This window comes from Bubalus kerabau, chromosome 4 (genome assembly GCF_029407905.1).
Source record: "Bubalus kerabau isolate K-KA32 ecotype Philippines breed swamp buffalo chromosome 4, PCC_UOA_SB_1v2, whole genome shotgun sequence".
Taxonomy (NCBI): domain Eukaryota; kingdom Metazoa; phylum Chordata; class Mammalia; order Artiodactyla; family Bovidae; genus Bubalus; species Bubalus kerabau.
In genome coordinates, this window is record NC_073627.1 from 19,449,933 (window position 1) to 19,462,516 (window position 12,584).

At 44.2% G+C, this 12,584-nt stretch overlaps 1 protein-coding gene and 1 long non-coding RNA gene across 4 annotated transcripts in view; both read right to left on the reverse strand.

Annotated features, from left to right (window-relative positions):
- The window catches only part of NMT1 (N-myristoyltransferase 1), a 33,969-nt gene extending 23,070 nt beyond the window's left edge, over positions 1-10,899 (reverse strand). Inside the window, exon 1 of one of the 3 annotated variants that reach the window (XM_055575664.1) lies at positions 10,420-10,899. In XM_055575664.1, the coding sequence (XP_055431639.1) occupies positions 10,420-10,550 (131 nt within the window). In that variant the 5' untranslated portion in view covers positions 10,551-10,899. Of the gene's footprint in view, positions 1-4,685; positions 4,975-10,419 lie in introns of those variants that run through there. The other 2 variants (XM_055575666.1, XM_055575665.1) reach the window with 2 other exon arrangements.
- LOC129648890 (uncharacterized) lies at positions 2,266-4,675 on the reverse strand. Its single transcript, XR_008712906.1, has 3 exons — positions 4,067-4,675; positions 3,241-3,328; positions 2,266-3,129 (listed from the first exon to the last, which is right to left on the reverse strand). It is a non-coding gene; the product is annotated as an uncharacterized LOC129648890 (long non-coding RNA).
- Positions 10,900-12,584: the final 1,685 nt, after the last annotated feature.

Here is a 12,584-nt window from a genome sequence, read left to right on the forward strand (position 1 = left end):
ACCCAGCCAGCCCTGCTCAGAAGAGATTCACAGGCAACATGTGTGCGTGTGAACCACAGCAACGGGGATTTCCTCCTGCTGCTTTCCTTCTGCATGACTCACCCAACGAAGGAAGCAAAAACAACTTTTTAGCCATATTTAATCGTTTTCTACAGGCTTTTAAAAAATTGTTCTCTGTATCGTCTCTCAACACTTCTACTGAGACACAAATCACATATCACACTGTGTTTTGCTAACATTTTTTTCATTTATTCACTCCCAAATGCTTTCTCCCAATTCTTGTTGAGTTTCAGATATTAGTTTTGATTCTGGGTTTCCTTCATTTTATTGACGAATTTTAAGGTTCACTTTGAAGCCTGCTTTTCCTAATCACCATCAAAGTTAAGTTCCTGCCATGTTTTCAGTGATTCTGGCATTGTCAGACTGGGAGTAATGCCGGACTCTCACTCTGCCATTCTCTCTGGAAATGTTCCATTAAATAAGGTAAAATAAAGGCCTTCTCTGGTGGCTCAGTGGTAATGAGTCCACCTGCCAATGCAAGAGAGACAGATTCAATCCCTGGTCCAGGAAGATCCCACATGCCTTGGAGCAACAAAGCCCGTGCACCACAACTGCTGAGCCTGTGCTCTGGAGTCTCAGGAGCCACAACTATTGAGCCCACCTGCTGCAAACACTGAAGTCCCGGTACTCTAGAGCCCATGCTCTGCAACAAGAGAAGTCACTGCAATGAGAAGCCGGCACACCATGTCTACAGAGCAAGCCACCGCTTGCTAGAGAAAAGTCCGAACAGCAACAAAGACCCAGTACAGCCAAAAAAAAGAATTTTTTTTTTAAAGAAAGTCAAAATTAGGAGTCCAATCAAAGGGTACCGTAAACCCTAATCTGCAGATCAGCTAAGTGCAGGGCATTGTTTTTGCTGTATAGGCTAGATAACCAATTTTCAAAGAATTAAAATAGTATAAAATACATTTTACATACCATTGTGGTAAGTACTATTTAAGCTTTATTTTACAATTCAGAAAGGCTTCATGGTCTTAAAGTGCCTGGAAGTTGTTATATTAACTCTCATCTCCTAGTACATGAGGTAGGGAGCAGGCAACGTGCTGCCATTTCCTGTTGCAGAATGTCTTCAGATTTCCGTCTTCCTTGTCCTGGCTGGCGGACAAGGTGATGGCACCCCATTCCAGTACTCTTGCCTGGAAAATCCCATGGATTTTCCCTGGTAGGCTGCAGTCCACGGGGTCGCAAACAGTCAGACACGACTGAGCGACTTCACTTTCACTTTTCACTTTCATGCATTGGAGAAAGAAATGGCAACCCACTCCAGTGTTCTTGCCTGGAGAATCCCAAGGATGGCGGAGCCTGGCGGGCTGCCGTCTATGGGGTCGCACAGAGTTAGACATGACTGAAGTGACTTAGCAGCAGCAGCAGCAGCAGTCCTGGCTGGAAGCACTCCCATCCACACTTCATGACCTTACACTTGGACTAAAGGAATCCCCAGCCTTTCCTGGATCTCCTTGACTCACAACTGCTCTGCCTTATCCTAAACTCTGCATGGCAGTGGGACTCGCCAATGTGAAAATGGCTTTCCACGCATCCCTCCCATGCTTGAAAGTCTACAGTGACAGCGGCTTCTAACTCTAGAAGGTATCCGACCCAGCCTTCCCCTTGGCCCCTCACATTCAGTCCCCATCTAGCTCATCCACCCTCACCACCCCTGCTCTGGAGTAAGTGTGCCTGCACCCATGGGGCCAGGCCTCTCATCAGGCCCCTGGTGCAGAAAGACTGAAGTCAGAGAGATCACATCAAGGCTGGAGGTTACTTGACTCCCAGCATAAGGTCATGAAGTGCAGATGCAAATGCACTTCCTAGGTATTGTATCAGTGGGACCCAGAAGGCACAACACAGAAGGAAAACCGATAACACTGAGGGCGGAATAAGGCAAACTCCCTAAAACTAGAAGCTCAGCAGAACCCCCAAGGCCATGGCAAAGAACAGGAACTCTAAAGCCATTTATAAACTGAAAATAAAAGCTTTTCTCTTATTATCTCAGCTTTGGTATCTTGCACAGGCCTGTTTGCAGTCATGACAACTCTACTGTGGTTTGCTGATTCCAGAGACATTTTCACTTCAGTCTCAGGATTATAAGGTTTAAAAGCTGGTTGATGGCAGGAGACAAAGCAGGGTTCCATTGCTGATACAGTTTATAAGTCCTTACTCAGTTCAGGTTATGGGAGGAATTCTCTGGTCCCTGTAAGTGAATTACCATAAGAATTGTTTTTAATGGGAAAAAAGCATCAAAAAGGTTAAAGTAAAGAACTGCTGCATATTAACCAGCTGGACACTTACTAAACACAAATTTCACATAAGGAAAAGAAGAAATTACTTCCTCCAACTGTAGACATCTTTTCACGTGGGTGAAATCCCTAAAAAGTTCCCTTCCTGCCTTTGTTCTTGCAGTTCAGTGGAAGCAGCCATCTCTTCACAGACCCCATTTCTGGGGAAGGACCTTGGGCTGAACTCTTGTTCTGTTTTATGCGTTACTAATACAAGTGTCTGGCAAACTCCAAGACCTAAACTCAAACCAGAGAGCTCATTTCATTTTCCTTGTATTGGCTTGAATCTGCACATGCAGTTACTGAGCAACGATCCTGTCTCAACCTGTACATGAAGACCACGGAGAGGAGACGCTTGAAGAACAAAGGGAAGTTTAAAAGAAAAGTCAGTCACTGAGCGACCAGGTACTGAGCCACCTTCATAAGAACATCATGAGCTCATCACGGTCTCTCAGTTAACAAGCCAAACAGGAAGACAAGTGACTCAGAGAAGAGACTTCCAAGGAGCCCAGGAGGGTTAGCTTTCTAGGTGATTATAATAACTTTAATTATCTGTAAGAAACCAAACCAAGCTCAGAGGCCTTTAGAGTAGGTCTTAGGAAATATTAAGGGTAGCTTCTTAGGAAGCCAACACCATTTCACAGAAGGATGGGCTCAATTCGGATTTACGAAGAACGAAACCAAAGGACCCTATGGAAGCAAGGCTGGTCCTCCTCAAAAGAATTTGGCTTCATTTTTAAAGGGACCTGGAGTCCATCCCCACTGGGTGGGTATCCCTGGGCATGCTGGGACTCTGCAAATGAAAACAAAAAATCTCTCAGAGATCTTACTAAACCTGTCAGTCACCCTAACATACTTCAAAGGGATGGGTCAGCGCCTTGGAATATGGCAAATCAAAGTCTACCTTTGGTTCATTTGGTTCCAAAATAATAAGCAGAGAATTAGTGAAACTTGCCAGCTCTTTTTTTTTTTTTGGAGAAGGGGCTGTTTGCCTGCAATGGAAAAGGAGACAAGAATTCACATAAAAATTTTGGAATGTACATTCTAAAGTAAAGCTGATCAACTCATTAACGACCAACCTAGCAAGTGTGGGATGAATGAACAGAATGACAAAACCAGGAACAAGGAAGAAAAGCGATCATGAAATGTAATTTTTAAAGGAAGGTCAAAATATTCTAAGTTCAAACAAGTAAGAAATCCTATGGATGCTCTGGAAGAAAGTCAGGGCTCGGGGAGGAGATGGAAAAGGAACCTCAGTACTTATTTCTAGAAGCAGAACACAGCATCAGAGTGTGAGAGTGGTGGGAGGGAAGGGCAAGCTGACAAGAACAGCAGAGAAGCTCTAAACAACAGGAGCAGGGTGGGTCCACGACTTGGGCCTCCTTTTAATCCTGTGGATGCCAAAGTCCACTCAAAGGCGCGGGGCTGTGGGACAGAAAGCTGTTATCATGGAAGCTAAACCACCGGGGCTGGAAGGAGCTCTCAGGGCCATCTGGCTTAACCTGTTGTTTACAGAAGAGGAAACCAAGGCCCAGGGATGTGAGGCTTCAACGAACTGACTGGAACCCAGGGACAAGTCACCAATCTAAGGACCTGGCCCACTCCACTCCCAAATGCTAAAATCTCATTCCCTGTGAGAATTTCTCTGAGAACCTTCAAAAGCCCTAAAACAAATTTCTGTGTGACAGATGAACAAATACTAAAGGCAAGGAGAGTGAGCCGCGTTTTACCCAGGAAGCCTCCCCTGGATACTCCAGCTCGCATGCTCCTTGAGGCCTGTCTCTTTTATGGTTATGATCTCCCGTACAATTTAATACTTTACATATAATAATGGGTTGCTGCCTGGCTTCCTAATGAGATAAAAAAAATTTTCCTGAGTCTAGGGACCCCATCTTACACAGCTGTTTCTCACAGCATCCCTAGTTATGCTGAGCACACAATTGAGAGTTCACCAAATACGTGCTTGACTGATGCTTTCCAGGCGTAATAGACCAAAATAAAACCCTGAGAAGCTACAGCCCAAAAAAGGGGCAACAAAACATCTTCAGCAATATTTCCAGAGGACAGCTGCGCCAATGTTCTAAGAGAGTGGTATCGATGCGGGGCTCTTTTGAGCCACTGTTTGAGATTTTAAATGATCAAATTTCTCATCCAATTTTCAACTCTCTTATTGTCTCCTCCCTCCTTAGGACCTGTTCTATTCCTACAAGAGTTAAAACAAAAAAACTCCATTTTAACCATTTCCAATGGTTCCAATGTCTGAAACACAGACCATGGGTTTAGGTTTGATTATTAGATCAAAAGAAAAAAAAAAGAGTTCAGAAAAGGAAACTCACAACTTTCGGTTACCTGTTTTCCACCTCCTAGAAGTAGAATTAAGCTGGAAGTTAATTTTTTAGGCTCAAATTCAAAATTTCCATAGAAACTTACTAAATAAATAGTCTCTAAACATCCTTTTGATGTCACTTGTAGACATCAGGAAATTCTTCTGCAAATCAAAAATTTTTTTCTATTTTTTGGCCACACAGCAGCTTGCAGGACCTTAGTTCCCCAACCAGGGATTATACTCAGGGCCACAGCAGTGAAACCGCTGAGTCCTAACCACTGGACTCCCAGGAAACTCCCCTGCTGCAAATCAATTTATTCCTGAGGTGTGATTCATCAGTGAGCCTATTGGTCGCGTATCCAGAAGACCCAAACCCAGGTGAGCGCGGCGGTGTTTACAAGGGGCACAGGTGAGACCACGTGGCGCGGCTCAGCACAGCTGCCAATCCCTGAACTGCTGAGGCTGCAGAATCACTTCATGCCATCCCCCGAACTTTGCAAGCTCCCACCGCCAGTCACTCACAAAAAACTGCCTTTGAGTCCTAAGAGATCGTAAAAATAAAAACTTTTTACTACTGCCATCAAGATGCCCAGGAGGCCTGTGAAAAGATCAGCAGGATGGGAAAGGATTACCAAAGATTGTTTTTACTGCCACTCTGCCCTCCCTGGGTTAGCCAGGGTTTTGGGGGTGAACCAGCCAATCCTGCCATGAAGGAAAGCTGCTTTTTTCAGGGGTCACAAGAGCCCTGATACATTAAGTAGTTCGAAATGGGAATGAGATGGAAATGTGAATGCTATATACTCTGGGTTGGTTTGGTGAGCTAGACTGTAACCTGGCAACTCCAAGGTCAAATCAGATGCAGTTCAGAGACCATTTTCAGTAATTTTCTGAGTAGGGACTCAATGCTGGCAGCAATTTCACACATTGGAATGAACTCTGGAAAGGATACCAGTCTATCAAGGACAATTTAAAGGAGCCAGCCACCTCCATCACCCACTGGTTCCCTAGTTTGGGAAAGTCCATGGGTTACTGAACACATTCAAAGACAGAACGCACACTGCTGCAGAGTCCGGAGGAAGGAGTCAATGCACGTAAGGAAAAGAAATCCAGCAAGTTCAGAATGGATCCTCCTGGGTGTCAAAGGGAGAGGTGGATTGGCAAATCCCAAGCCTCATTACAAAAGCTAAATCAGTCTTTATTAGTCTACACGAGATAATCCATGTAAAGGGCTCTAGCACAGGGTTCCGCACACAGTCACATTAGCAATAGAGAACATTTACTGACCACTTAACAATAGTGAAGGCTCCTTAGCTATCTCTCTCAGACAGCAGAAGAGGAAAAAAAACCTGCAGCAAGTACTGACCCTGTTAAAGAGTATTAGCTGTGTTTTTGCTTTGGTGCTTTTAACAGACACCACCATATTTTATGGGCCTGACATGCGACTGTCACAAGAGCGCCTCGTCCTTGGGGAGCTGGAGGAGAGGCTTGTAGGGCAGAGATTTCAGACAAAAGGTTAAAGCGGAAGAGCTGAAGCAGCAACCTCCTAAAGTTACTGAAACTGTGGTCCCCAAACTTATGGACTCTGCAGGGAAAGGGTTAAGGGCAGACTTAGTAAAGCTGGGACATTTTAGAGTGAGCACATTAGTTAAACAATGTGAAAAATCAGCAAAACTGTTTTGCCAGGAGCAGCAGCCTCCCAGAAATAGGCTCTCATTTACTTTTCATTTCTTCTGCTTTCCAGTCTTTTCTCTTTGAAGCAGCTCTTGATTAGTTTCTTTTTAATTGCCACTTAATTGGGAAATAAAATTAGAACACTTATTTGATATCAGTGATGAGGCTTCTCTTTTCATTTCTGCTTTGATCTAGTTTTGAAGAACCAAAAGCTGAAGGGAGAAATTAAGAAAAAGGAACTAAAAAGATTTCTTCCTTCTAAGGACCAGATACAGCTATAAGCCATCAAATAAATGTGGAAAGAGCCACTCTTGGAAAAGCTGAAGAATAAAACAGAAGCAAGTAAGGATAGCTTTATGGAATTCCATTCAAAAAGACCTTTCTTTTCTCTTAAGTTTCTTCATAAAGAATAATATCGCATGATCAGGAAGAAAAACTTTTAAGAACCCATTTTAACCTGTCCCCATGGAGTAAGAGAACAGAATGGGAAACAGACATCCCTGATCAAAGTCTTGACCAATGACTTCTCAGCATCTCAGTGGTATTAACAACACTGCAAAATAAATTCCAACAGAATCTTAACAGCAAAACAGTGTAAAAATTCTCTCCCATTCCAAAGCATCCAATAAACGTTGTTATCTCACTATGAACATCTACTGCCAGCTGATAAGGTTTAGTCTTCAGCGATAAATCTCTCACTAAAAACAAGCAAGCAAATTAAATCCTATAGATGAATCATGACCCGCAGAGGGATGCAATATAAAGATTAGTTTAGCCTGACTCTCCACTCAATTAACTGCTCAAGGTAGTTTATGCCAGGTAACTGGGGAGGTTGGGCTGGGGGGAATGCTACCCTCCTTTCTTTCCTCAGTTGAGTGGATTTTTTAAAAAATAGAAAAACTGTAGAGATACACACACACTCACATGAAACTTATATCCACCAAATGTTTAATTCTGGAAGAAAAAAAACTCAGGACTAGAAAAATCAAGAACTAAAATACATAAAGAAGGGACGTAAGAACCAGCACCAATGCACTTCCTATTGTTCCAGCGCATGAACGCAGCTCATTTCATCAGTGTAAAGCACTGAGCCCATCTTGAGCCCATCCCAAGGAACAAGGGTTTGTTTTGAACTATCATTAACTTTTATTGCGGCGGAGCAGGTGATGGCACCCCACTCCAGTACTCTTGCCTGGAAAATCCCATGGACGGAGGAGACTGGTAAGCTGCAGTCCATGGGGTCTCGAAGAGTCGGACACGACTGAGCAACTTCACTTTAACTTTTATTGCATATTGTCTGTTAGAACTGTTAGCAACAAAAGGAGATATTTTGATTCTTCTACCACTTTGAACACATTTCAAATAATATTAAGTAAAGATAAGCAACATTTCAAGAAGCCAAAAAACTGTGGAAAACTTCCCTGACAAAACTGTTGGATCCTTGATTTCTGTGGGTATTTCACAGTAACTAAGGAGAAGGCAATGGCACCCCACTCCAGTACTCTTGCCTGGAAAATCCCACGGATGGAGGAGCCTGGAAGGCTGCAGTCCATGGGGTCGCTAAGGGTCGGACACGACTGAGCGACTTCACTTTCATTTTTCACTTTCATGCATTGGAGAAGGAAACGGCAACCCACTCCAGTGTTCTTGCCTGGAGAATCCCAGGGACGGGGGAGCCTGGTGGGCTGCCGTCTATGGGGTTGCCCAGAGTCGGACAGAACTGAAGCGACTTAGCAGCAGCAGCATAGTAAGGCTTATGAGACTTACTTGGGGAAAATTAAGTGTACATGTGAGAAAAATCTGATATCTTTCTCCTCAGCGAGGAGAAAGGAAGCTGCACTAACACTGGGCTACAAATTTTTAACATGTCATTCATTCATCCAGCAAATACTCATGAATACACACTGCTGCTGCTGCTGCTAAGTCGCTTCAGTCGTGTCCGACTCTGTGCGACCCCATACACGGCAGCACTAACAGCCAGCTATCTCAGACAGGATTCCTGTTCTGAAACTCTTCATGGTCAGGTAAGACAAGACAAGGACTGGATACAAATGTTACTTAACTACTGTCATGATAAAAGCTACAAAAAATACATTATGTGATGGGTAAGGGGGAGGGGGTTGGGGGGAGGACAGGGCAGATCTGAAGAAATAGAAGGGGGAAGGCTGCTTCAGATGTTACCTCATGTAATCTCAACAACTGGAGGTTAAGTAACTTTCCCAAGGACACAGGACTATTAAGTGTCAAAACCAGGCTTTGAACACAGGTTTGAATGATTCCAAAGTCTATGCTTTTCCCATTGTACTACATAGCTTCTCCCCAAAATCATTTCCTCTGACAATTAATGGAGAAAATGTCAAGTCTATTCAGATTCCAAGTGCCAGAACTAGACTCTGCCCTTCAGGCTGGGTCCTCTGTTTCTCACCTGGACCTCCAAGCTCACTCACACAGATCTCTAGATTTGGGATACTAATCAACTTAATTTGTTCACCCAGCCCATAACCATGCACTTCCAAAGAGTTTTTTAAGGTTACTACTTTGTTGTACTCTAAATAAAACACAGAACTTTTTGCCAAACAGTCCTGCAAAGTGATTCATAGATTATAGGCAACAAAACCAACTAACAAGCTACAGACACTGGTCAGGGAAACAGTTTAGCATGGAAAACTAAAAGCAACTACACACACAGCAAAGATGAAGTGGTACTTTCACTTCTGAAACGAATCTCGAATTTAACAACGCTCACATGTGGTTGGGGTCTCTACTCAGAAGGGCCACTTTCCCTCCTTCCTGTTCCTAGTTCCTCTTTTTCAGTTCTTCCTTTCTCAGGAATCTAGAGGTTTTTATTACATTAGATCTGTGTGCAAAAGAACACAGTCCTATAAAAACCAAATCTGACAAGCTTCCTTTTCCCCTACATTTTCTTGTGGTTTTAAAGCTGACTGAAGAAGATAAAGCTAGATCTTTTAACCTAAGCATTCATCACAAGCCACTTATAAGCCATTTAAATAATCCTTTGTTCTCCTATCACCTCAAGGTAACAGAATCTCTCTTTAAAGTTTATCCAAAGACCTCAACCTTCCACTTTTACCTCCAGGGCTACCACCAACCGATTGATTCAGAAAAGGACAAGATGGCTACGAAAATCAGACCATCAAAGACTCAGCCAAAGTTTTACATCCAAGAGTCTCTCATGACTTTCCGTTAGGAAACATACATATAGATAAGGAGAGTGAGCCTCTGCGCCAGCCACTGTAACAATGTGAGGAAAAAGAAATGATCGGGTGTGGCCTATATTTGGAAGCTCAACACTCAAACGTTTGACGCGCTCCTTCTACCCGAGGAATAGTTAATCGGAAGCAAGACCCTAAAGTACAGGATACGCAGTATTAAACCACTTCCAAACTGTCCAAGGAAGCACCATCACTCAACTTCTTGAAGTTCGAAGCTACTTCGCAAAGTTAATACAGCAAAGATACTGAAAGACCTAATTGTATATTGCTCGGGAAACTTATGGGTCATTTGGAGCAGCGGACACCATATACATCAAAATATTATCATACAGTAATTACATAGGGTTTATAAGGTGAGTTTATATCTTGGGATTCTCTAGTAGTGACATTTTTACAACATAATTATGGTTGGTATAGCCTGATGAATTTCCTCCTTGAAGGTGAACTGCAGTGAAACGTTTTATTATTCGTTTACTGCTAATCACGTTGTTCACACACCACCACTGTAAGTAACATTCCTTTTGAACTGTACTGTTAGGTTGACCTGTGTTGTGCCATCGAAGGCCATCGTCCAACATGCTCTTTTCCCCGGAAGCGCAAGAGCCACAAGACGGGAACATTACACAGAACTTTTATATAATAAAAGTATTGAATGTCTCTGGGCCTTAACAAACTGAACACCCACCCCCGATAAATGACAAAGACAGCAACCAATCGCCAGACAAGATTCCGATATCTCAGCCAATAGGAATGTGGGGGTAGGGCTACACTAAGCTCCCGGTGACTTCCCCGCACCCCAGAGACCCAGGTTGTGGCGGACTGGATGGGAATTGGACTCCGAGGATCTCGTTACCCCCGGTTGTAGCTGTTGTCCTCCTCGTTCTCGCAATCGCTGCAATGCTCATGGCCGTTTCCATTCCCTTCCATCATCTGCGGCAGCGGAGGTGCCGGCGGCTTCACTGCTGTATCACTCTCGTCCGCCATCTTGAGTTGCGAGAGCCGGCCTCCGCGCCTCGCTACATGGGGGGCTCCTATTGGACAAGGGGAACTTGCGCGATATTCTGGGTTTTGTAGTTTTTGTGGCGAAAGTAGCCGTAGCTAGGAGCAGGTTATTCCCGGGAAACCGGAACAAGGTGGACTACAATACCCAGAAATCTAGAGAGGAGGCAGTCGTGGGTGGGGAGCCAGCACTATCCGGAAGTTCTAGGAGTTCGGCCGCGCGGGAGGAAAGAAGGGTCCGGGCTTGGCGAGGCCCACGCTCCACCACCCGGGCGGTCGCTTCGCATGCTGGGAGTTGTAGTTCGATGCAGTTTAGGGTTTTGGGCGTGGGCTCCAAAATCCTAAATTTGACCTCAGCCGGCTCTGAGCCGTTATTGGCTGCCGTTAAGGACTGATACCATTCTCAGGTAAGTAAGAGGCCTTGAGGCCTGTGGCTGTGACCCACTGAAAGCCCAAATGCGGAGGATTTTCTTGGAGCGCCTTTCTGCAAGAAGCCAGGTTGGCTGGCTCCTGGCCGCCTTTACTTGCTCAGGATTCTGGGCGGCCCGTGGTCGTTGGTAGCTCGAGGCCTCATGAAAGGCGGTGGATTGTGATGTGCGGAGCACTGATCCTGACCAATGACATCTGACTGCTCTGTCAGGCCTTAGCCCTTCTTGGCCTGAAGCTCTTCCCCACACAGAGTCCCTTTCATTCTCCGCAGCAGCCCTCCACAATTACTCAATTACTTACTGCCATCTTCTCAACAAGTCTAGAAGGTGGGCACTACTCCCGTTTTTCACAGACAAGAAACTTGGACCCAAAATTGGTGGGTAAATTGGACAGTCTAATAGCTAAGTGGCGGGCGTGGAGGGGGCGGGCGAGGCAAGAAGTATACGCATATGGATATGACTTAAACTCTCTAAATTCTTTACCACTAAAGTCCCATCGTCTCATACATCTACCCAAGTAAATCAGTTATTAGAAGGTAATTTTGACATCTTAAGCTATTTTTGGCCTAGACTGAATGCTCCAGTCCTTTGGGTCTCACCCCTGTGGTTGAGTAATCACACCAGAGTGTTGAGGCAGAGCCCAAAGACAGGCTTACCATTCCTAGAGATTTTCCATTCAGCTTGGGTTATGTGGGTGTTGAGGGAAGGACAAGTTCTTATCATCAGAGAGCTGCATGAAATGATCCAGCCAAAAAGGGAAATGATCTTGCCTTTGGGATACTCTCAGAGTGGGAAGAGGAATAGAGTGAGAAGAAGTATTTCCCTTCTGACTCAGGGAAGCAAAACAAAAGAGAACTAAATATAGTCAATGCTTGATCTTATACCAGTGGCAAGAGCAGAAGTGTTAATAATATTATCCGAAGCAGCAGGTAACCCACAATCATTTATATTTGACTTTGGAAGGCAAAGACTCCTGCTCAGCCTGAGAACTGTTACCCTTTCTTGTCTCTCTGGGGCCAAGACTGTGGTCAGCAGGATGCCTTATATGCAATGCAGGCAAAAGGAGGCAGTCAGAGGAGATAATAAAGCCTTACATGTGTTAGATGGATTTAACTTTTCTAAGTATTTCAGTTATAATAGCTCATGTGACTTTGTGAAGGAGGCTTGAAGAAAACTGTGCTTGTAAAAATTAAAAAAAACAAAAACAAAACCAGCGATACCTAGTTGCAGACCTTGGATCAGAACTCATTTCTGGTATTCTAATTCCCAGCCCTATATTTTCTTTTCCTACAGATTTGCAGAGGCTGAAAGAAGGCTAATGAAATGGGGCTCATGAAGAGTGATTATGGAGGATGATGGTGCTGGTGTCTGGCCCCATGCCATTCTTGCAATCTAAAGCTTAAGTAAGACACCCTGCATGATATTTTACTGCAAACCAAGCAGTTTTGGCTCAGTAGAGAGCTTTTCTGGGAGATAGGCAAGCAATGTGACTAAGGTGACCACACTCAGAATGCAAGTATGAGTCCAAGGTTCTGGAATCCAAGTTAGAATCTTCTAAAATCTTAGATTTCGTAGGATTCCTGATTTCTCT